The 22934-nt window shown below is 42.1% G+C and overlaps 2 protein-coding genes across 7 annotated transcripts in view; one reads left to right on the top strand and one right to left on the bottom strand.

The window, feature by feature from the left end:
* Positions 1–1286: 1286 nt before the first annotated feature.
* Positions 1287–22350, bottom strand: ZFP62 (ZFP62 zinc finger protein). Of its 6 annotated transcripts, XM_072728864.1 has the most exons (4): positions 22215–22350; positions 11623–11780; positions 9043–9114; positions 1287–5130 (listed from the first exon to the last, which is right to left on the bottom strand). In XM_072728864.1, exon 4 carries the CDS (start codon positions 4934–4936, stop codon positions 2351–2353), a length of 2586 nt encoding a protein of 861 aa, XP_072584965.1. In that variant the 5' UTR covers positions 4937–5130; positions 9043–9114; positions 11623–11780; positions 22215–22350; the 3' UTR covers positions 1287–2350. The 6 variants fall into 6 exon arrangements, with proteins under 6 accessions (XP_072584965.1, XP_025844745.1, XP_025844743.1 ...); XM_025988960.2 differs by lacking the exon at positions 9043–9114; XM_025988958.2 differs by lacking the exons at positions 9043–9114; positions 11623–11780 and having other exon boundaries at positions 22215–22313.
* The window catches only part of BTNL9 (butyrophilin like 9), a 79898-nt gene continuing 79196 nt past the window's right edge, over positions 22233–22934 (top strand). Inside the window, exon 1 of the mRNA XM_072728869.1 lies at positions 22233–22374. The gene's annotated coding sequence lies outside the window, so the exon portion shown is untranslated. The remainder of the gene's footprint in view (positions 22375–22934) is intronic.

Genomic DNA, 22934 nt, shown 5'->3' with positions numbered 1-22934 from the left:
AAGATGGATACCTGGCTACTCCTTGAAATTGGTATTCTACAGCCTTCCTTTCTGCTTGTGATGCACCAACCCTGAAACAACCAGCCCCTTTTGAGGATATGTGAGCTTTTCGAATGCCTTTAATCAGGCCATCCTACTTCCCACTCCTCCCTTTTTAAAAAGCAACTGTACCATCACTGCCTCCTCCTTCCCCATTGATGGTGGTCACTTTCCTCTCTACACTCACTTCAGCCTCCATTAGTGTGGTTTTGCTTGTGGACTTTCTCCATTACCTATTCTTTATTTACTCCTGCTGCCTAGTTGCTAGGACAGGGGATTGTGCCTGGCAGATCATCAACAGAGTATTTGCTGAATCCATTAATCCAAGTCTGTGGAGAGAGTCAGTGTTCTATGTAGAGAAGGAAGTGCTGTTGTGGTGTTCTTAAGTGGAGCTGAATGGCAAAAGTACTCTTTCCCTCTCCCTTTCCTATTTCTGTCCCTCTCCTTCCATCAAAACTTACTGGTGGAAGACAAAGTGAAAGAATTATACCCCTAGAAAGGAGAAAAGATGAGTGGGAAATATCAGAAAGGGAGACAGAACATGAGACTCCTAACTCTGGGAAACAATCTAGGGGTGGGGAAAAGGAGGTGGGCAGGGGTGACTGGGTGACAGGCACTGAGGGGGGCACTTGATAGGATGAGCACTGGGTGTTATTCTATATGTTGGAAAATTGAACACCAATACAAAATAAATTTATTTTTTAAAAAAAGAATTATACACCTAAAGAGGAGGCATGGAAACTATGTAGGGCCACAGCAAGGCAAGAGACAAACCCTAGGAGGCCAGGAAGCTATCTAGCTCTCTCTGGTAAAGAGAGTGGATTTTGGAGCCAAAAGACAGGACTAGAATTCAGCCTCTAAAAACAAGCCCCACCTGGAGTATTCTTGGACAGCTTACTTAACTCTCAGAAGACTCTCCTTTTACCCTTTGAGCCACCTAGTTAACAGCTTTACACATAAACATTTGTTAAATTCTGTTCCCAAGAGAACTATTTCTGTGAGGTGACAGATCAGTCCCACAGCATGCCCACTCCCAGGAACTATGATGTAGGTCCAGTATGAGGATCAATCCATTCTTCACTTCTTCTGGTGGAGACATCACCTAATTTCTTGTGAAACCTGAGCTACTAGCCCTGTGGGATAAGCCCCCTTACTGTTTTGCATCTGGTCTCACTTACTCTACAAAAGATGGGACACACAAACTGTTTTGTATGCATACTGCTCCATCTAAAGTCAGTCAGAGCCTGTTTACTTTTAAGTAATTTTTTTATTGGAGTTGCACCTTACCTCACCACAACTATCTTCCTTTTCATGGCCAAGACAGAGTGAGCCCTGAACAAAGTATTCATAACATTTTATAACAGACAATACACACATGTAGTACATGAAATCTTTACAGTAACACATTCCAAAACAATCAAACATTTAACAGGATTATTAAGGAGCATGAATTTCTTCCAATCCCTCAATTGTCAATAGCTACTTAGCTTTCTAGCTCTTCTAGTAAAATGACCTTCTCAGCATTCCTATTCATAGGAATCCCTGAATCAATTATTTTTGTATAAGTGCAAATTCACATTGAAGACATGTTCCATTAGTTATTTAATGTGCTGAATTTCTGTAGAACCTCATAATTGTAGCATAGGTAGGGTTTTCACTCATCACACTTCATCATTCACTGAAGGGGTTCACTTGAAATTTTTTAAAAGTTTTGCCCATTCTACCAGTGTATCACATTACAACCATAGTCCAATCAACTTACGTTTTTTAAATGACTATTTCCTGCTAGATTCATGTCTATACTCTTTAGTCTTCCTACAACAAAATCCAATTGTTTCAAATTTTATCATCACCCCTCACAAATAATTCAATTATATCAAATTTATACTCCATGAGCACTACTATTAAATTTATATTCCCTGAAGCCTATCTCTCCCTGAATTTGCCTGTTGGGAAGCCCTTCTTGTATTTTCTCCACTAACCAATGTATAATTAGGATTCAAAGCTATGCCTGAATTTCCCCCATTTCTATTCATAGAATTTACTCAAATATGAACTTTCTGATGGTAACTATATGACTTCTAAGTCCTTTCCTCATCCATGTGTTTTATGTCCAGAAATGTCTGCTTATTTTGAAGGTTTTTAAACCACTCTGTCACTTTCATAGGTTTTAACCCCAGTATAAACTATTTTGTGTTTCATAAAGGTTCAACTACCTTGACACTGGAGGCTTCCTTGCTGGCTATGATGAAGTTCACACCAAAGAGTACTCATAGTTACATATGTAAATTACAAGCCATGAACAAAGAGCTCAGATATTCATACACTCATAAGGTTTTTCTTCCATTTGAGTCGAGACTTCGTAAGCTCTGCCTTGTACAGATATGCTCATTTTGGTCCCATCCAGAGCATTGCCTCCCTCATGAGTTCTCTTCTGTGATGTGTCACTGTGACTTCCCACACTTGCCACATTTAAAGATTCCTCTCCAGTATGGGTTCTTTTATGCTTGGTGAGATTTGATCTGATATTAAAAGCCTTCCCACACTCATTACACCGGTATGGCTTCTTTCCAGTGTGGATCCTTTTGTGTTGGTCAAGAACTGATCTATAATTGAAGGATTTCCCACACTCACAATTATAGGGCTGCTGTCCACGGTGGATGCTTTTATGGTTAATAAGACTTGAGTGTGAGATGTATGCCTTCCCACACTCATCACATTCATAGGGTTTCTCGCCTGTGTGAATCCTTTTATGTACTGTGAGACCTGAACTGTTCCTGAATGCCTTTCCACATCTATCACATATGTAAGGTTTTTCCCCTGTGTGGATCCTCTTGTGTTGAGAAAGAAGTGAACTGTAATTGAAAGATTTCCCACACTCAACACATTTGAAGGGTTTCTCCCCAAGATGGACTCTTTTATGGCTTATAAGAGTTCTGCTTGAGAAAAAAGCTTTTCCACATTCATCACAGGTGTAGGGTGTCTTGCCAGGATGGGTACTTTTATGGTTAATAAGGCTTGAGTGTGAGATGTAGGCTTTTCCACACACATCACATTCATAGGGCTTCTCCCCAGTATGGATTCTTTTATGCACTTTAAGGCTTGAGTTGTTTCTGAAGACCTTCTCACACCTGTCGCATTCATAAGGTTTCTCTCTAGTGTGGACCCTTTTGTGTTGAGAAAGGAGTGAGGTGTAATTAAAAGATTTCTCACATACATCACATTTATAGGGCTTCTCCCCAAGATGAATTTTTTTGTGGTTTATAAGGGTTCGATATGTGATGAAGGCTTTTTCACACTCATCACACTTATAGGGCTTTTCCCCAGGGTGTACACTTTTATGATTTATAAGGCTTGAGAGTGAGATGTAGGCTTTCCCACATTCTTCACATTTGTAAGGTCTCTCCCCAGTGTGGATCCGTTTATGTACTTTAAGGCCTGAATTATTTCTGAAGGCTTTTCCACACTCATCACACCCAAAAGGTTTCTCCCTTGTATGAATCCTTTTATGTTGTTCAAGGGCAGAGCTGTAATTGAAAGATTTCTCACAATAGGTACATTTATAGGGCTTCTCCCCGAGATGGATCCCTTTGTGGTTTTTAAGGCTAGAGCGTGAGATATAGGCTTTCCCACACACATCACACTTATATGGTTTTTCCCCAGTATGGAGCCTCCTGTGGACTTTGAGGCCTGAATTGTTCCTGAAAGTTTTCCCACACAAATCACATACATAAGGTCTCTCTCCAGTATGAATGGTTTTATGTTGAAGAAGAAGGGAGTTATAGCTGAAGGATTTTCCACACTCCTTACATTCATGAGCTTTCTTCCCAGGGTGAATACTTTTATGAACTGCGAGGCCTGAGCTATAGCTGAATGCTTTGCCACATACATCACACTTGTAAGGTTTCTCTCCTGTGTGGATCCTTTTGTGTACTATAAGGCCTGAGCTGTTCCTGAAGGCCTTCCCACATTCATCACATTCATAAGGTTTCTCTCCAGTGTGGATCACTTTATGTTGAGTGAGGAGAGAGCTATAATTAAACGATTTCTCACACTCATCACACTTATAAGGTTTATCTCCAAAGTGGATGCTTTTATGGTTTAGAAGTGTTCTGCAAGTAATGAAGGCTTTCCCACATTCATCGCATTCATAAGGTTTCTCGCCTGTATGGATCCTCTTGTGCACCCTAAGGCCAGAGCTATTACTGAAAGTTTTCCCACAGATGTCACATTCGTAGGGCTTCTCCCCTGTGTGAATCCTTTTGTGGACTCTGAGACCAGAGCTGTTCCTGAAGGCCTTCCCACACTCACCACATTCATAGGGCTTCTCTCCTGTGTGGATCCTCTTATGCTGGTCCAAAACAGAGCTATAATTGAAGGATTTCCCACACTCATCACATTTACAGTTCTTCTCCCCAGAATGGGTGCTTTTGTGGTTTATAAGGCTGGAGTAGGACATGTAGGCTTTCCCACATTCTTCACACTTATACGGCTTCTCCCCAGTATGGATCCGTTTGTGGACTCGAAGGCTCGAGCTGCTCCGGAAAGTCCCTCCACAGTCCTCACACTCGTAGCGTTTTTCCCCAGTGTGCATAATTTTATGTTGAACAAGCCGGGAATTATATTTAAATGATTTCCCACACTCATCACATTTGTGTGACTTCTTAACAATACTGGTTTTCTGCTGTAGACCAGGGTGAGAGGTTCCATTAATGTTCTCCATACATTTGTCTTGTTCACTACTTATCTGTTCTACAGAGACAGTTTGGTGTATAACATGTTTTGAGCTTGGATGTAGGCTTTCCTCAGATGCCTCGTCTTCCTGTTCTGTCTTTATATTTGCTGTGTTCTTGGCTTTGCCAATCTTTTCCCTCATGCCACTTTGGTCTTCCTTCATTCTTTTTCCCTCAGGATTTTCCAGTTGATTCTCTACCTCGCTATTCCAATCACAAGTTTCACCAACCTTAGATTCCAATATATTATCCTTGTGAAGACCTTCCACTTTTGGCCACACAGATTCTGCATTTCCAACATTTTCATACTTTTCAGTTGATTTCTCATCCTCAGTGCCCCTCGTCTTCAAATGTGACACTAAACCAAGAAAATGAAAATGATACCTGTTCACTTTATTTAGAGGAAACTGCAAGAATTACATCCAAATTTACTCATACACTTGACAAGTGTTTATTGACTGCATGGTGTGTGATTAAGTACCATTTTTAACTGAAGGGGACACAACAGGGGGCATGCCAAAATTTCTGCCCCTGTGGAGCTAAAGTTAAAATGTTAGAGCCCTGGATTTCCAATAGAACAAAGAGTTTTTCTATTCTTACATAACAATTTAGCATGAGGGCAAGTTGAAATGGGTTGAAAAGATGCACAGAATCAAGGACAACACTGATCAGTTTTTAGAAACAATCATTTAGTCATGAAAAAAGAGTAGAAGAAATCTCTGAATAAAAGAAACAGAAAAATTAATAAGTAAGGCAAAAATTAAGAGAGAGTCAGCAGAACTAAATAGGCAAAACTAAAAAAGGGAAGAAGTCAATACCCAAGTTGTACTATTGGGGTGATGGTAATGAAAGCATAAAGACAGTCACGACAGACATGAGAAATAAAGCAAACTGCTGCTTCCTGGAGTTGGTTTGGCTTCCTGGACGTCCCCTCCAAAGAAAACCGGATCCTGGAAAGTGAGTAGTGAGGGAGGAATTCTATATGGAAGAACATGCTCCAGCATGCCAGGCAAAAAGACTTTCTATTCCCACTTTATAAACAGGCTAACTGCAATCAGAGCATATCAAAGATTAGAAACCACAAGCAAAGGAAATACTATTTGGGTTCAAATACCTAGCTGCATGATCTTGAGAAAATTATTTAACTTCTTTGTGCCAGTTTTCTCATCTGAAATGAGGTCAGTAGGGTTGACATGAATATAAAATGAGATAATATAAGTGTTGCCTACTACTTGGTGAGTGCTATATGCATAATTATTACTATTTATTATTTGAGGTCTGGTTATTTGATCAAAGTTGGAACCTGGGTATAAAGCACAGGACTCAGGAAAGGTAAACTTCTTCCTAAAACAGATTTTAGGGCTCAGGCAGGGATTCTTCGTTTCCTCTGAAAGCACTCCTCTGGTCTCTACTACTTTGGGTGGAGCAGTCCATGTTGCTTAAATGTGAGGGCTACTGGACAGGCAGTGGAATTCCATAACCATCAAGAGTAACATGGCTTTTATCTGTGCTCTGAATCCTGCTCCCATACACATCAGGGACCATGCTCTATTCATTCTCTTTCACCTCGGTCCCTCCACATCTATTCATCCTCAGCCCTCAGGAGAGAAAGATGTTCATATTCCTACAGCCATAACAGCAAATCTTCTAAAGTAAACATACGACCTGGCTGGTTTAGCCAGTACAGCATGCAACTCTCGGTCTTGGGGTCATGAGTTCAAGCCCCATGCTGGGCATGGAGCCTAATTAAAATTTAAAAAATAAACACACAAAAATTGCTAGAGAGAAACAGAAAAGGAATGTGGAGACTAGTCACATTAGGTATTAAAATATACCACAAAGCCTCTGATAACTACAGCAGGATGGCACCAATGTACAGACAGACAAATGGAATAGAATAGGAAGCCCAGAAATAGTCCTGATTACACACAGAAATCAAGCATATGATAAAGATGACATATCAAATTATTGGTGCAAAGATGGTCTTGAGAATAGTGTTGGAACAACTATAAAGCCATTTGGAAAAATATAAAAATAGATCAGTCTTTATACCATATTCAAGAATAAACTCCAAATGGTGCAGAGTTTTAAATATAAAAAATGTGACACTATACAAATATTAGAAGAAAATACAAGTGAATACTTCCATAACCTAAGTATAGAAAAAGTTTTCAGGGATGCTTGGGTGGCTCAGCAGTTGAGCGTCTGCCTTTGGCTCAGCACATGACACTGGGGTCTGAGATCGAGTCCCACAACAGGCTCCTTGCAGGAAGCCTGCTTTTCCCTCTGCCTGCCTCTCTCATGAAAAAATAAATTCTTAAAAAAAAAAAGAAAAGAAAAAGTTTTCAAACTATGACTCACACGCAGTAAGAGCAGATGGATAAATTTGACTGTATAAATTACATGGCAAAAATGCTATAAGCAAAATTGAGAAATGACAAAATGAAAGAAAATATTTGCAACGTGCATCATGTATAAGGGCTAATAATCCCTCATATAAAAATTTTTCAGGAGTTGAGAATAAAAAGACTAAAATTTCTATAGAAATTCCAACAATACAAAAAAAGTTATGTACACAAAGCTATTCACAGGGGCATTATTTGTAAGTAGAGAATCTGGAAAACTGAGTGTCTAAGCATAGAAGACTGGTTAAATAAACAATGACACATATATACAATGGAGTACTAAGCAAGAATGAGGAACAACTCTATTGATTGAGAAGAAACAATTTCCAGGATACATGAAAAGAAAAAATTGTGTGTGTGTGTGTGTGTATATATATATATATATGTATATATGTGTGTATATATGTATGTATATATATACACAGACACTATACATACACACATATCATAAGATACATGATATGCCTTATACAGAGTACATATATGTAAGATATATCTTATATTAAAAAAGTATGTATATACTCTTTATATAGAGTATATATAGATATAGGTAAATATACATATATATATCTTTATATAAAAAAGGCACATATAAGAAAACAAGCATGTAACTACTTATCTTTACAGTAATGAGAGAAATCAGAAATCAGTAAAGTCCCATTATCTCTAAGTGGTGAAGTGGGGAGAACAGAGCAAAGGGATAGGGAAGAGAGACACTCTAAGTACAGCTTTTTGCACAGTTTTTTTACTTATGGAAGCATGATAATTTTCTACATATTCAAAGATAAATGGGAATTGGAAAAAGGAAAAGCAGCTAAGCCAGAAAAAAAATGGCAAAAAAGAGTTCATTTGTGTTTCACATGGATTCTATAACCACAGAAAGAAACAAAAATTTAAAAAAAGTACAACCCATAATTTAGGCATGTATCACAGAATACGTAGTCATATACTATATACTCTCAGTCTTGGGGAGGCTGGAAGAGGATGGTGAAGTCCTAAAAACAACTGTACTCTTTTTAAGCAGGTTTGTTTTTTGCAGAGGTATGGGCAAGGTGATTTTGAAACAATTTTATATGTATTAGGGGACTAGGTAAATGTGTTCAATTAGTTGCAAGCCAGGGCTCTCCTGAAGGAAGAAACAAAAATATGGAATAAGGGGAAGGCAAAAAAAACCCTGTGAGGAAGGCAAGAAAAACCCTGTGAGGAATCAGAAGCATTGGTGTGAATTCATGGTTTCTAAATTATGTGTGTGCACATATTTGTGTTTGTGAATGTATAAATATTTCCAACCTCTTTCCTGAAAAGCTAAGAAGGAAAAAAAACTTAGTGGTAATAAGCACATCCAGCACCCTGGTCTTGGTCTCTACCTCCATGCCTACTAAAAGGAACCAGAGCTCCTCAGAGAAATGGCAGACTCTAGGCAGGGGCAGAATACACACAAGATGAGCTGGGGCATCTTGTTACACCAACAAGTAAAAACAACAGGGGCATGTCACAAGACCACAAGACCATGAGCCAGCTTGACCACTCAATTTAGGTTCCATAATAATTATTTATAATATGAATTATAAAGCATTGCAAATAGGATTTCGTGAGTCCATACATATATAAATGGGAGAAAGAGAGGCTGCTTACTTACAGCAGAATGCCAGGGCCGGTTGGTAAATGTGGGGGAAGTAGTAGAGTTGAAAAAAAAAAATCAGCATTTTGTTACTATCTGAGCAGACTGGATTAGGGGAGAATTATCACTGAATTCTAAATGTGGGGAAAATTTTGAGAAGGGGCAGTATATATGCATGATCTTAAAATATTCCCCCCAGAATGAAAGGGAAAAAACAATAACTACACAGTGGAGAAATTAGTACCTCATATTAGTGTTCTAAATTAATATCATCAATGGTGGCAGTGGGACATCATATGCTTCCAGAAGTGACATCCTGTGAAAATTCATCACCTGAGCTTCAGAATCACAAGCAAATATCAGGTAAATCCAAAATGAAGACTGTTCTACTCCAAGTACTATTTGTATTCTTCAAAAATAGCATTTTCATGAAAGACAAGAGAGGCTATAGAAATGTTCCAGATTAAAAAGGGCTAAAGAGACGTGAACACTATACTTAATACCTGACCTGTAGTGGGTCGTACTGGAAGGAAAATTATAAAAAAAGTAATTGTGTCAACTGACAAAATTGGTATATAGATCACATAGTATCAACTTTAAATGTACTGAAGTTGACAGTTGTACTCTACTCATGCAAGAGAACATCCCTATCCTTAGTAAATACATACTACAGTATTTAGGGGTAGGAGGCCATGACGCATGCATTATTTTCAAATGGTTCAGAAAAAAAAAAAGTATGTATTATGAAAGAGCAAAAGAGAAGACAAAATGAAGTAAAATGTTAACTATAGGTAAATATGGCTAAAGGCTATCCTTTTACCATTCTTATTCTTGACATTTTCCTATATATTTAAAATGATTTTCAAATAAAAAGTTTTAAAAAGGTCAAAATGTAAATTAAAAATTCCCTCAACTGGGATGCTTGGGTGGCTCAGTAGTTCAGTGTGTCTTTGGCTCATGGTGTGATCCTGGGGTTCCAGGATCAAGTCCTGCATCTGGCTCCCTGCCTGTGCCCGCTTCTCCCTCTGTCTTTGTCTCTGCCTCTCTCTCCGTCTCTCATAAATAAATAAAATCTTAAAAAAAAGAAAAATCCCTCAACTATACCTTCCCCTCCAGATACTGCTTTTGTCATCCTGCCTCCTGCTCAGTTATCTCTTGAAAAAGTCATCTTCACATCTCATTTTCCCTCATACCTCCTCTACTAAATCTTATTTCTTTCACCCACACCACCCTGCATTAGCTTCTTTGGGTCCAGGCACAAATTCCCCACCTGCTGTCTCTTAGATGTTCCTGGCCATCCTGTTCCATGTTAAACCTTTCTTCTTCTGACTCTACATATTCTCCCTGGGCAGTCATTTCTATATATGTGGCTCCTACCACTCTTACAAGCCACCTCTCGGATCATCTCTGGCCCAGACTGCTCTCTTCAATTGTAGGCTCTCATGCCCATCCCTGTCCTCCCCTTTACCTAAATCAGAAGTGAGCACTTGTCTTCTCATCCTTCCACATCCAAAAGAGCCCCTAAGACTAGCTGATTCTACTACCTCAATAGTTCTCAAGTCCCTACTCCTAATTTTATTCCTACTGCTAAAGGCCTTAGTTTAAGCCTTCCTAAATTATACTTTGAACTTCTGCCATGGTCTCCTTACCTTAAGTTTTGAAAGATGTACACCTGGTCATTTCCCAATATTAAGTCTTCTCAGGCTTTTAGTATGACACTTGAAGCCTTCTGCATCTGGCCACCTCAAGTGACTTGCTGGACACCAATGCACCATGCTAACCTACCCGTCACTGCTACTATATTCACTGATCCTTGGCCCAGCTGGACCCTTTTTCCTGACTTTCTCTGATAAGCCAATTATTCATCTACTTCATACTCTCTGGGATTCCCTGTGTGGCTGCTGACTGGTCTGGTCTGCATGAAATCACAAATATTTCATGTCTAACTCCTGGTGTAGGAGTATCCCTATTTCAGCCTTACTTAAATTAACCTCTTGTTTGGATGGAGGCACAGTGTATTATCACCCCACGTAGTTCACCCAACCTCTTGGGTGAAATGACTGAAATCAAAGCAGATTAATATAAATGTGCCTCTTTACTAAAAATTGATGGTTTGCAATGAGATTCATATGAATCAACACCAGTCTAAGAAAAGATCAGTCAAAACACAGGCAGAAAAGTACCAAGACATAAAAAGCCAGCAATAGGATAAATGCTGCTGCTATGGTCTGAATGTTTGTGTCCCCTCCTCCCAAATTCATGTTATAATCCTAATCCTCAAAGATTACAGTACTGGGGCAGAGGTGAGGGAGGTGGGGCTATCAGACATGCTTAGGTCAGGAGAGCAGAATCTTCACGAATGGAATTAGTGTTCTTATTAAAAAAAAAAAAAGTCATCACCTCTGTGATGACCTTCTTTGGTGTCTTGATCTCTTCAGTGCCTTAATATTGGACTTCATTGCCTTTGGAACTATAAGAAATACATTTCTGCTGTTTATACATCATCCAGTGTATATTTTGTTATAGAAGCCCAGATAGACCAAGACATCTGCTAAAATATAAAGACAATCAAAAGTTTCTAACAAGGGGATCCCTGGGTGGCACACCAGTTTAGCGCCTGCCTTTGGCCCAGGGCGCAATCCTGTCGGGCTCCCGGTGCATGAAGCCTGCTTCTTCCTCTGCCTATGTCTCTGCCTCTCTCTCTCTCTCTCTCTCTGTGTGTGACTAACATAAATAAATAAAAAAAATAATAATAATAAAAGAGTTTCTAACAAAATATTAAGTTATCTTTGCAAGAAACAAAATGTATTCTAGTATCTATTACCTCTGAGGTTTAATGTTGCCCAAAGAATTTAGATTATGATCCATATCCTGCTTTTTTTCCCCAGGCATTGGGCTGGTCCTGGGGATCGAGAGATAGGTAAGATCTTGTCATCAAGGAGCTGGCAGACTGCAGCTAGTAGATCTGCAGGAAATAAAAATCTGGCAAAAAAACAAAACAAAACAAAACAAAAAAAAAACAACACATGATAAAAATAACAGACACAGGACACAGATGAGAGAGGAGAGGGAGAGGACTGACTCTGCTTTGAAGGGTTAGAAAAACTTCAGAAACAGAATGCTTCCAGCAGAGGGAAGAAGAGGTGCAAAGGAACTAGTTCCCTGCCCTCCCCACTGAGCAGAGTCTCACATGGGGCTCCATCTCATTACCCTGAGAGCATGACTTGAGACAAAAATCAAGAGTCTGAGGCTTAACCACCTGAGCCACCCAGGCTCTCCATCCATTTTGAATTTAGTTTTGTGTATGGTGTAAGAAAGCGGTCCAGTTTCATTCTTTTGCATGATGCTGGCCAGCTTTCCCAATACCATTGTTGAAGAGACTAGACTGTCTTTTTCCCATTGAATATTCCTTCCAGCTTTGTCAAAGATTAATTGAGCATATAACTATGGGTTCAATTCTGGGTTATGTATTCTGTTCCCCTGACCTATGTGTCTTTTTGTTCCAGTACCATACTGTTTTGTTCACCGGAGCTTTTTAATATACCTTTAAGTCTGCTCAGTGGACAATCTGCATGAGATTTTCTCTCCCTCTGCCCCTCCCCGCACTTGCGCATGCTCTCTCTAAAATCAATAAATAAATATTTTTAAGAAATGGATGAAAGACCTAAATATGAGACTTGAGACCATAAAAATCCTAGGAGAACACATGTAGTAATTTCTTTTGACATCCGCCAGAGCAACTTCTTTCTAGGTATGTCTCCTGAGGTAAAGGAAACAAAAGCAAAAAGAAACCATTGGGACTTCATCAAAATAAAGAGCTTCTGCACAGGGACAGAAATAATCAACAAAACTAACAGGCAAACTACAGAATGAGAGAAGATATTTGCAAATGACATACCTGATAAAGGGTAAGTTTCCAAAATCTACAAAGAATTTATGAAACTCAACACCCAAAAGACAAATAGTCCAATTGAAAAATGGGCAGAAGGCATGAACATTTTCCCAAAGAAGACATACACATGGCCAACAGACACATAAAAAAGGCTCAACATCACTCATCATCAGGGAAATACAAATCAACAGTACAATGAGACACCACCTCACACCTGTCAGAATGGCTAAAATTAGCCATACAAGAAACAATAGGTGTTGGTGAGGATGTGGCAAAAGGGGAACCCTCCTACACTGTTGGTGGGAATGAAAACTGGTGTAGCCACTCTGGAAAACAGTGTGGAGAGTCCTGAAAATGTTAAAAATAGAGCTTCCCTATGACCCAGCAACTGCATTACTAGGTATTTAACCAAAGAATATAAAAATAGTGATTCGAAGGGGCACATACACTCTGATGTTTACAGTAGCATCATTTACAATAGCTAAGATATAGAAACAGCCTAAGTGTCCATCAACTGATGAACAAGAGGTGGTGTACACACACACACAAACAGAATATTACTCAGCCACAAAAAAGAATGAAACCTTGCCATTTGCAATGACATATATGGAGCTAGAGTATTATGCAAAGTGAAATAAGTCAGAGAAAGACAAACTGCCATGTGATTTCACTCATAAGTGGTATTTAAGAAACAAAACAAATGAGCAAAGGGGGAAATGAGAGAGAGGCAAACCAAGAAACAGATTCCTAACCTCTTAACTATAGAGAACAAACTGATGGTCACCAGAGGAGAGGTGGTTGGGGGAATGGAGGAAACAGGTGATGGGGATTAAGGAGGGCACTGGTTGTGATGAACACTGGGTGTTGTATGATGTGGTGAATCACTATACTGTGCTCCTGAAACTAGTATTACACTCTGTGTTAACTAACTGGAATTTAAATAACTTACCAAAAAAAGACTGATGACTGATGTTAGCTAAGTCATATATCCTCTACGACACAAGAAAATAATCATTCCAAAAGCACAACTCCTGCACAGAGCAGTCTAGAAAGGTTTAATTTCTTAAAAGTTCTATAAGCTAGATGGGAAACTGATCTCTAACTCTCTAGTTGTCAGCAGGAAGCATGATCCAACAGCCTGGTTACATCAGTCAAAAGTGCCAACTTTAGAATGCCATCCACTCCTTTCAAATTACACATGTCCCACATCTGGACATCTCTGTACTTGCTGCTCATGTTTTACTGTCAATGCCCAAAAAAGCCTGGGTACATAGTAAGACCCTGCCCCTAGTTCTCACTGTCCCTGCCCCAGGAGTCAGGGGCCGCTTCTCAAGAGCCTGGATAACTCACAAAAGAATTATGGCTCACTCCAGCAAAAAAGTTCTGCCTATGAACAGGCTGCAACAAGCAACACATCAGCAGCTACTCTGGATGTCCAGATTACCAAACATAATCAACAAATACGATACCTGGATTTGGTACCTTAAGTTCCTGGATATTATATTTGAATTGGAAATGACTACAGAGGGAGGGGCAAAATGGCAGAAGAGTGGGGTCCTCAACTCATGTGGTTCTACAAACTTACTTAGATAACCTTCAAAACATCCTGAACACCTATGAATTCGACCTGAGATTTAAAGAAAGAACAGCTGGAATGCTACAAAAGAGAAAAGTTCTTGCTTCTAACAAGGTAGGAAGGCGAAAAATAAAAATAAAAAAAGAATAAAGTGGGGGAGGAGAACTGCAACTAGCAGGGCTAAAGTGGAGGGGCAAAAGCCTCTGGGGCAGGAAAGCCAAGGCCAGGAGAAGCGGGAACTTTAAAAATCCACACCAGAGTTTTCCCTGACTGAAAAGTGTGCAGGGAAATTGGGAAAAATCGCAAGAAGGGCAGTGAAGCCTTAAGATTTCTGGAGTCACTATTAGAGCAGGGGACACCTGGGGGAAAGCTCACAACAAACCGCGGTCCAATCTCAGTAAAGGGCTGGAGTGCCACAACCTTCTAGGGCATTTGGGACAAGGTTAGGTGGGACAGCTCCAGAGTGGCCTTTACAGTAGAGACCGGCAACAGACAGAGGTGGCTGTACTCTGTTCCCTTCGGGAGAGGCGGTCCCTGGGAGTGTGGGTCCAGTGCCACAAGATCTCAGGGTGCCAAAACAGACAAAGCAGCAATCCTCTGTTCCCCCTAGGACAGACAGAAGCAGAGAGGGCACAAGAAAGTGAGAACTCTCCTGCCACGTGCACCCCACAGCTGTACAGATCAGTGCACCTGCCCCTGACCCCAGGAGCATCTAAGCCAGTGTGGACTGGGAGACTGCAGTTAGTTACTCCTAGGGAGCTCCACTCCAGAGCTGGAAATCTGGCTGCCACCATTTTTTTTTCTCTTTGTTTCACCTTGTGCCTGGGAGAGGCGGAGCCTCAAGGGAACAAAGGCCTCACAGGATAAACAAGTCATACTGGGCCAGGAACCTGGCCAGGGGTGTAGGGCATCTCTGCCCAGGGACAGACACCTGAGAATCAGCACAGCACACCCCACTCCCAGAAGAATTGCTGGAAGTACAAGGGAAAAGCAAGTTTCCTAACAAGCAGCACTGACAAGCTCCAGGACTGAGGGAAAATAGTATATAGAACTAGAGGGTCCTTTTTTTTCTTATTCCATTAAGACTCGTTTTTATATCAGACTAAAAATTTCCAATATTTTTTCTTTTCCTACCTTATTAACTACAGTATTTTACTAGCTCTTCATTTTTAAGTTTTTTCCTTTTTGACTTTCATATTTCTACAAATACGTTTTAGATATATGTTTCACTTCTAGATTCCCTTCAATGTATTCAATTTAATTTTGATAGATACACGAGAATGGAGATTTGTTTTTTCTGCCTTGTTTTGTTCTACAATGGTAGAAGTTAGTGCCTTCTAATACACGACCAAATACACCTAGAACCAAGTGGAATACAGTGCTGCTTCATTCTGTGAGATTATAGTCTCTTCCTTCCCATTCTGTCCCCTTCATCTTGTTTATGTTTTTGTGGTCAATGTTGGGGCTTTACATAAGTATTACTGGTTTATATAAATTTGGAATTGAGCATCTTCTAACATATATAAGAAAATGCACTCAGAACCAAGAGGATCACCCTCTAGGACCCCTCAGGTAGACTACATTCTCTTTTCACTACCACTTCCTCACCACCACCATCCTCCTCTTTTCCTTTTTCTCTTTTCTTTACCTTTTTTTTTTCCCCGTCTTCTTTCTTTTTGGTTCTTGGCTTGTTATTTTTACTACTTTGTTTTAAAATTTGTTTATCACTTTAGTGGTCCCTTTGTTTTACTTTGTTCTGTTCTTCTTTTTCTCTTATTTTCTGGTCTCTGACCTCTTTGGAATAATCTAGGGTGCATTTTATTTACGTTATGGTTAATATTTTTGACTCAGCCCCTTCATATAGCCACTCTGCAGAACAAAATGACTAGAAGGAAAACTCACCAAAAAGAAAGAACCAGAAGCAATACTCTCTGCCACAGAGCAACAGAATTTGGATTTAATAATAGTGAAAGGGAATATAAGGAAAGGGAGAAGAAATGTGTGGGAAATATCAGAAAGGGAGACAGAACATAAAGACTCCTAACTCTGGGATACAAACTAGGGGTGGTGGAAGGGGAGGAGGGCGGGTGGTGGGGGTGAGTGGGTGACGGGCACTGAGGGGAACACTTGACGGGATGAGCACTGGGTGTTATTCTGTATGTTGGTAAATTGAACACCAATAAAAAATTAATTTATACACAAGCTAACCTTGGACCTAAATGAATTGTAGAAAGAATGGCAAGTAAAGCATACACCACGCAAAAGAGATATAATAAAGATTCGAGCAGAGTTCAATGAAATAGAGACCAGAAGAACTGTAGAATACATCAACAGGGAGGCCTGGGTGGCTCAGTGGTTGGGCATCTGCCTTTGGCTCAGGTCGAGATCCTGGGGTCCTGGGATTGAGTCCCACATAGGTCTCCTTGCATGGAGCCTGCTTCTCCCTCTGTGTCTCTGCCTCTCAGTGTCTCTCATGAATAAATAAGTAAAATCTTACAAAACAAACAAACAAAAAAAAACAACAACAAAACCAGGAGTTGGTTCTTTGAAAGAATTAATAAGATAGATAAACCATTAGCCAGCCTTATTAAAAAGAACACAGAAAAATTCAAATTAATAAAATCACAAACAAAAGAGGAGAGATCACAACCAATACCAAGGAAATAAAAACGATTTTAAAAACATTATTAGCAGGTACATGCCAACAAATTGAGCAATCTAGAAAAAATGGATCCATTTATGGAAAACCAGAAATTACCAAAATTGGCACAGGATGAAATAGAAAACCTGAACAGAACAATAACCAGGGAGGAATTGAAGCAGTCATCAAAAATCTCACAAGATACAAAGGTCCAGAGCCAGAAAGTCTCCCAGGGAATTCTATCAAACTTTTTAATTTTTTTTTTTTTTTTTTATGATAGTCACAGAGAGAGAGAGGCAGACACAGGCAGAGGGAGAAGCAGGCTCCATGCACCGGGAGCCCGACGTGGGATTCGATCGCGGGTCTCCAGGATCACGCCCCGGGCCAAAGGCAGGCGCCAAACCGCTGTGCCACCCAGGGATCCCCTCTATCAAACTTTTAAAGAAGAAATAATACCTATTCTACTGACGATGTTCTGAAGGATACAAAGGGACACGATACTTCCAAACTCATTTTATGAGGCCAGCATCTCCAAAACCAAAGACCCCACCAAAAAGGAGAATTATAGACCAATATCCCTGATGAACACGGATGCAAAAATTCTCAGCAAGGTACTAGCCAATAGGATCCAACAATACATTAAGAAGATTATTCACCACGACCAAGTGGGATTTATCCCTGGGATACAAAAGTGGTTCAACACTCCTAAAACAATCAACATGATAGATCACATCAACAAGAGAAAAAAACAAGAACCATATGATCCTCTCAATAGATACAGAGAAAGCATCTGACAAAATACGGCATCCGTTCCTGATCAAAACTCTTCAGGGTGTAGGGATAGAAGATGCTAACATTCCTTAGCATCTTAAAAGCCATCTACGAAAAGCCCACAGCAAATATACTCTCAATGGGGAAACATTGGGAGCCTTTCCCCTAAGATCAGGAACAAGACAGGGATGTCCACTCTCACCACTGCTATTCAACATATGACTGGGAAGTCCTAGCCTCAGCAATCAGGCAATAAAAAGAAATAAAAGGCATTCAAATTGGCAAAGGGGAAGTCAAATTCTCCCTCTTCTTAGATATGTTACTCTATATAGAAAACCCAAAAGATACCACCCCAAGACTGCTAGAACTCATACAGCAATTCATCAATGTGGCAGGATACAAAATCAATGCCCAGAAATCAGTGGCATTTCTATATACTAACAATGAGACTGAAGAAAGAGAAATCAAGGAGTCAATCCCATTTACAATTGCACCCAAAAGCATAAGATACCTAGGAATAAACCTAACCAAAGAGGTAAAGGATCTATACCCCAGAAACTACAGAACACTTCTGAAAGAAATTGAGGAAGACACAAAGAGATGGAAAAAAATTCCATGCTCATGGATTGGAAGAAATAATATTGTGAAAATGTCAATGCTACCCGGGGCAATTTACACGTTTAATGCAATCCCTATCAAAATACCTTGGACTTTCTTCAGAGAGTTAGAACAAATAATCTTAAGATTTGTGTGGAATCAGAAAAAGAACCCGAATAGCCAGGGGAATATTAAAAAAGAAAACCAGACCTGGGGGCATCACAATGACAGATTTTAGGTTGTACTACAAAGCTGTGGTCATCAAGACAGTCTGGTACTGGCACAAAAACAGACACATAGATCAATGGAACAGAATAGAGAATCCAGAAGTAGATCCTCAAATCTATGGTCAACTAATATTTGACAAAGCAGGAAAGACTATCCACTGGAAAAAGGACAGTCTCTTCAATAAATGGTGCTGTGAAAACTGGACATCCACATGCAGAAGAATGAAACTGGACCACTCTCTTGCACCATACAGAAAGATAAACTGAAAAGGATGAAAGCTCTAATATGAGATAAGAATCCATCAAAATCCTAGGGGAGAACAAAGGCAACATCCTTTTTAAACTTGGCTACAGCAACTTCTTTTAAGACACATTTATGAAGGCAAAGGAAACAAAAGCAAAAGTGAATTACTGGGACTTGATCAAGATAAAAAGCTTCTGCACAGCAAAAGAAACAGTCAACAAAACTCAAAGACAACCTACAGAATGGGAGAAGATATTTGCAAATGACGTATCAGATAAAGGGCTAGTATCAAGATCTATAAAGAACTTATTAAACTCAACACCCATGAAACAAACAATCCAATCACAAAATGGGCAGAAGACATGAACAGAAATTTCACTAAAGACATAGACATGACCAACAAGCACATGAGAAAATGCTCCACATCCCTTGCCATCAGGGAAATACACATCAAAACCACAATGAGGTAACAACCCTCACACCAGTGAGAATGGGGAAAATTAACAAGACCGGAAACAACAAATGTTGGAGAGGATGCGGAGAAAGGGGAACCCTCTTGCCTTGTTGGTGGGTTGTGAAGTGTTGTCACCACTCTGGAAAACCGTGTGGAGGTTCCTCAAAAAGTTAAAAAAGAAGTTACTCTATGACCCAGCAATTGCACTACTGGGTATTTACCCCAAAGATACAGATGCAGTGAATCGCTGGGACTCCTGCACCCCAATGTTCACAGCAGCACTTCCCACAATAGCAAAACTCTGGAAGGAGCCTTGATGTCCATTGAAAGATGGATACAGAAGATGTGGTCTACATACAGAATGGAATATTATTCAGCCATCAGAAAAGACAAATACCCACCATCTGCTTCAACGTGGATGGAACTGGAGGGTATTATCCTAAGTGAAGTAAGTCAATTGGAGAAGGACAATCATTATATGGTTTCAGTCATGCGGGGAATACATGAATTAGTGAAAGGGATTATAAGGGAAAGGTGGGAAAATGAGTGGGAAAATTTAGAAAAGTGACACAACATGAGACTCCTATCTCTGGGAAACGAACAAGAGGTAGTGGAAGGGCAGGCGGGCAGGTGGATGGGATGACTGGGTGAGGAGCACTGAGGGGGGCACTTGATGGGCTTAGCACTGGGTGTTATACTATGTGTTGGTAAGTCGAACCTATAGAAACAAATGGAAAAAACAAAACCAAACAAACAAACAAAAACTTAAAAGACCAAAGAAAGAAAAAGAAAACAACACATTTGACCACAAAATGCTTACCAATTCAGAATAAAGCATACATAGGAAGTTGCAGATGGGATTGATGAAATATAGAACCAAGGGGAAGTGAGAATGATATACAGATGAAAGGAGAGAATATGGTGTGTGCGTTAGTGATTACTGGCATTTGGTTTCTTTATACCCAGAAGTATAAATGATTAACATGAGTTGGTTCTATTGCTTAAAAGTAGAAGTAAGGATTAAAGGTGATTTTTTTCCCCTTAAAGTAAAAAATGAAACAGAATATTCTCATACCTGGTAGCAGTGAAGAGTCATCTTGGGGAATAGGTAGTAAAGGACATTCTGAAAGGGAGGCTGAGAGATTTTCTGAAGCTAAAGGGGCAGACAATGGCTGGAAGGTAGTCATTAATAGAATTAGTTTATTAGACTAGTCTGGCCAAGCATCATAAACACAAGATCCAGAAGAGAAAATCTATTTAGTTTTATTTGTTCTTTAAACACTCTATAGGAGCTGTTACAATAATGATTGGCATATTTAACAATTTGCCAATTAAGTGGCTAAGGTAAGACAAAAATTATTTTGGCTGATGCCTTCTTTAAAAAGTCTTGATGGGACGCTTGGGTGGCCCAGGGTGTGATCCTGGGATCTTGGGACTGAGTCCCACATCAGGCTTCCTGCATGGAGCCTGCTTTTCCCTCTGCCTGTGTCTCTGCCTCTGTGTGTCTCTCATGAATGAATAAATAAAATCTTTAAAACAAAACAAAACCAAAAAAAAAAAAAAAAAACTCTCGCTAAAATATGTCCTAGGAGAACATCATTGAGTGCACCACTACTGAAGTAACAACAAACTGGAAACAACCTGAATGGCTCTGAATAGATCGAAAAAATTAAGGAACATTAAAAACATCCAAACTATATGCAGTGCACTACCACAGTGCTGCTTCTTGTTTTTTTTTTTTTTTTTTAATTTTTATTTATTTATGATAGTCACACAGAGAGAGAGAGAGAGAGAGAGAGAGAGAGGCAGAGACACAGGCAGAGGGAGAAGCAGGCTCCATGCACCGGGAGCCCGACGTGGGACTCGATCCCCGGTCTCCAGGATCGCGCCCCGGGCCAAAGGCAGGCGCTAAACCGCTGCGCCACCCAGGGATCCCTGCTTCTTGTTTTTTAAGCTCTTTGTGTGGTGATGATCCTTTACAATACAGGGGAAGAAGGACCAGAGGAGATGGACTTCTGGAGAGTATTCTGCCACCTGTGTGAAAATAGGGGAACTGACTGTATTCAATAGACCAGTATTTGCATAAAAAACTAGACGGGGAGCCTGGATGATTCAGGGTGTTGAGAGTTAAGTCAGCCTTTGGCTCAGGTCATGATCCGGGGTCCTGGGGTCCAGGGTCCTAGGATCAAGCTGCACATAAGGCTCTCTGCTCCTCGGGGAGCCGGCCTCTCCCTCTACGTCTATCCCTCTCTCTCATGAATGAATAAATAAAATCTTAAAAAAACAAAAAAAAAAAACTGGATGGCTACCTTCTCACGAAGGTGATTATCTAGGGGCTTGGGCATGGGAAGGGACTGAGCGGCAGCAAACTGTCACTGATGCCTGCTTATATTTTAAACACCTGAACCACATGAATATTAACCATATTCTTAAAATTAACAAAACCAAACCTTCGTGTTCTCAAAAAGGAAGCGGCCCGCGGCCCCCAGTCCGCACGTCTCGGGCCCTGGCGCCCACCTTCCGCCTCCCGAGGCCACCTGCCCTCGTCAGCGCCCCCACCGCAGGTGCGCACGCGGCCCGGGAGGGCTCCGCAGGGCTCCACTGGCACCGGGCAGGAGCCTCTCACGTCACCCCGAGGTCCTGGGGCACGCTCGGGCGAGGACGCGAAAGCCCTCGAGGCTCGGCTCCCCGTCGGCCCGAGGACCAGCCAACAGTCCAGAGCGCCACGAGCCAGGCCTCGGCCTCGTCTGGACGCCGTGCAGCTCCTACCCGGCGCAGCCGCTCCGCCTCCAGAGCCGGGGCCCACACACACCAGCCGGTTCCAGGGCACGCCCCGCACCCGCTCCGCTCCCCCGGAACCTGCCTCCCGAAGGGCGGAGGGGAGAGGGGGACGCTTCCCCCCAGATCCCGCCCGAGACCCGGGGGGCAGCCGAGGCCTGGCCGCTCAGGGAAGGGCGTGGCAGGCGAGGGCCGGGGCCGGGGGCGGGAGCGCGGGCAGCCGCGGACTCACGTACTGGCTGTGGCGCTGGCGCGGAAGCGCGGCCGCCGGCGGGACAAAAGCGCGGACGGCCCGGCCGGAAGGGCCCGCGCCAACTCCCGGGCACTTCCGAGTCCTCTCTGGGAGGCGGGAGGACGGACTCGATGATAGTCTCCCGTCCAGGCACGTGACCCGAGGTGCGCTCGGAGGCCTTGGGAGGGGGGCGGCTGGCGTGCGGGCCGGTTACCGAGCGCCGGGCGGCGAGCGCGCTTGGGACTACGGGCGGGAGGGTGCGGACGAAGCTTCCAGTTTCCCTGGACGTTGTTCTCCTGAGTGGGGCATACAGTGAGGCAAGTGGGTCGCGAGGAAGGATGAACCCCGGACGACCTCTGTACCTAAACACGAAGCACTTTTCGGCCTGAGCCTGCGGGGAAGCCGGCGGGCGGAGGCGAAGCGGAGCTTGGGCCTGCAGGCCTGGCCCGCCCCCGCCCTGGGCGAGCGCGGCGGCCGGGGAGCCCCAGCCCGGGGGGCGGGGGCGGAGCGCAGGGCTGCGGGGGCGCGGGGCGGGGGCGGAGCGCAGGGCTGCGGGGGCGCGGGGCGGGGCGCGGGGCCGGGACGCGGGGCCGGGACGCGGCGGGGCGGGGCGCGGGGCGGGGGCGCGGGGCGGGGGGGCGGGGCGGGGGCGCGGCGGGGCGGGGCGCGGGGCTGGGACGCGGCGGGGCGCGGGGCGGGGCGCGGGGCGGGGCCGGGCCGCACC

The sequence above is a fragment of the Vulpes vulpes genome, chromosome 12, assembly GCF_048418805.1.
Source record: "Vulpes vulpes isolate BD-2025 chromosome 12, VulVul3, whole genome shotgun sequence".
NCBI classification, from domain to species: domain Eukaryota; kingdom Metazoa; phylum Chordata; class Mammalia; order Carnivora; family Canidae; genus Vulpes; species Vulpes vulpes.
This window is presented reverse-complemented; position numbering and strand designations above follow the sequence as displayed.